This window comes from Cynoglossus semilaevis, chromosome 9 (genome assembly GCF_000523025.1).
Source record: "Cynoglossus semilaevis isolate Cse_v1.0 chromosome 9, Cse_v1.0, whole genome shotgun sequence".
Classification (NCBI taxonomy): Eukaryota; Metazoa; Chordata; class Actinopteri; order Pleuronectiformes; family Cynoglossidae; genus Cynoglossus; species Cynoglossus semilaevis.
In genome coordinates, this window is record NC_024315.1 from 13,971,166 (window position 1) to 13,973,028 (window position 1,863).

Here is a 1,863-nt window from a genome sequence, read left to right on the forward strand (position 1 = left end):
GGAAGAGCGCTTTCTTTTATTACAGTACTTCTCTCGTCATCATCGTCATCATCATCATCATCATCATCATCCACAGCAGCAGCAGCAGCAGCATCACAGTGGTACCACTTTGGAACTTTTTTTTCTCCTGGACTCCCTCCCCTCCTGTGTGTAAACTCCTCCCCTCCACTTTCTCATCCTCTGCTCACATCAGTCAGCTGTGTGGGAATTCCAGCAGCTTTCTTTCTTTCTTCCTTCCTTCCTTTCTTTATTTCTTCTTCCCTCTCTCTCCCGCGCTCTCTCTCTCCGGGGATGTGCATGGATGTTTCAGCGGGAGAGGAGATGTCTCTGCCCGGCGCCACACTCCGTCATCAGTCGGACCAGAGGAAGGTCCGGGCCAGGCGGAAACGGCGAAAAGAGTTGCTTTTGATCCAGATCTGTTTGTTCGGAGGTTTGCTGCTGCTCGTCAAGGGCTTTTCCTACTTGGCGGAAAATTCAGGTGAGCATGAAACGCCGTGCGTGTGCACTACGAGCACATTTGCGCACAATCAAACAGACCATCAACTGACGCTCATCCTTCCCTGTCTTGCACACTGACAGATTAGTTTAAGATCAGTTCAGCTCAGTTTGAATCAGATCTGTGTTCGTTTGATCAGTTTACACTGTAACAGGGCCGCTCATCGGATTTTGGTGGCCGATTCCAACAGACTCAGGTTGATATTCAGGGGTGTCAGATATTTTTGAAGTTGGCAACATGTGGCAGAAATAAAGATGACTAAGTCAAAAAAATTGCACAAATTGACAATGTGATACCAGTTTGTAGATAGGGATCCGACTTGGAGGAAAACTGAGAAACAAATTGATACCGTAGTTACAAGTCATATTAGTTTAAATCTACTCCGACAAATAGAAACATATCTGAATGTAATCTCATGTGTGGCGTTAATGGCTCGTTGTCTGGACAAAGTCGATCTGGTGTGTGCTTACGAATCCTAATAGGATCCTTGTCTGCAACTAGTAGGTTGCAGGTCCAATACCAGCCTCTACTAAAATCCCAGGTTGGGTTGCGTCAATGGCACAAAAAAAAAAAAAGTCCTACAACATATTAACCCTATTTATTGAATATCCCTTGGGTTAGTATTTAGTATATGACCATTTTGAGTTTTTTTTTTAACATGATTGGTTGAACTGTCCATGAATGAAAATTGGGTCAAGACGGTAGCCTCTAACTGTAGAACAGAATAGAATCTCAGCTACATGACAGTGCCGTGTTTCTTCATCGTTAACTTGCTTTTCCAGAGTAGTGACATGATGTCATTGTCCACTTGAATGCAGTAAATAAGTGATCGCTCTGCATTCACAGCACTCACGTCAGAATGATTATTCGATGTCGTGACAGTGTGGCTCTCTGGGGCTGGAGCCAGTCGTCTTCCCTTGTCGCACCAACTCTCTGGTGTGAATACCAGTCACAGAAATATGACAGAGCCTCCATCACTGAGTGACTTCCGATCTGACCAGAAAGTCGGTACAATTCACTGTCACACACTGGTGTGTGTCTTGGTGGTGTGTGTGTTTCTTGTTGTGTAGGGTGCAGCGTACATGGGTACATGCAGGAAAAAAAAAAAACTGAACGACGACACGATGACGAAGCCGCTGATTCAAACAGGTTTACATCATACTGTATATAGCCATTCAGTTATTTAGATTTGACCTCTTATGGTTTGGTGGAGGTGCCTGGAGGCAATACCAGTAGTCGTCAGGTGAGGGTGGAGTTCAACCCTGGACAGTTCTCTGGTCAACTACAAGGTCACATGTAGAGATGAGGCAAAATCACACCCATAATAATAAATTGATTGACTCACGTATTTGGGCCTCATTTTGTAA

The 1,863-nt window shown here is 44.6% G+C and overlaps 1 protein-coding gene across 1 annotated transcript in view; it reads left to right on the forward strand.

Moving 5' to 3' along the window:
* slc24a3 (solute carrier family 24 member 3) overlaps positions 1 to 1,863 on the forward strand; it is a 31,875-nt gene that overhangs the window by 4,202 nt on the left and 25,810 nt on the right. The window contains exon 5 of the mRNA XM_008317357.3: positions 26 to 478. Within this exon, the coding sequence (XP_008315579.1) occupies positions 292 to 478 (187 nt within the window). The 5' untranslated portion in view covers positions 26 to 291. The remainder of the gene's footprint in view (positions 1 to 25; positions 479 to 1,863) is intronic.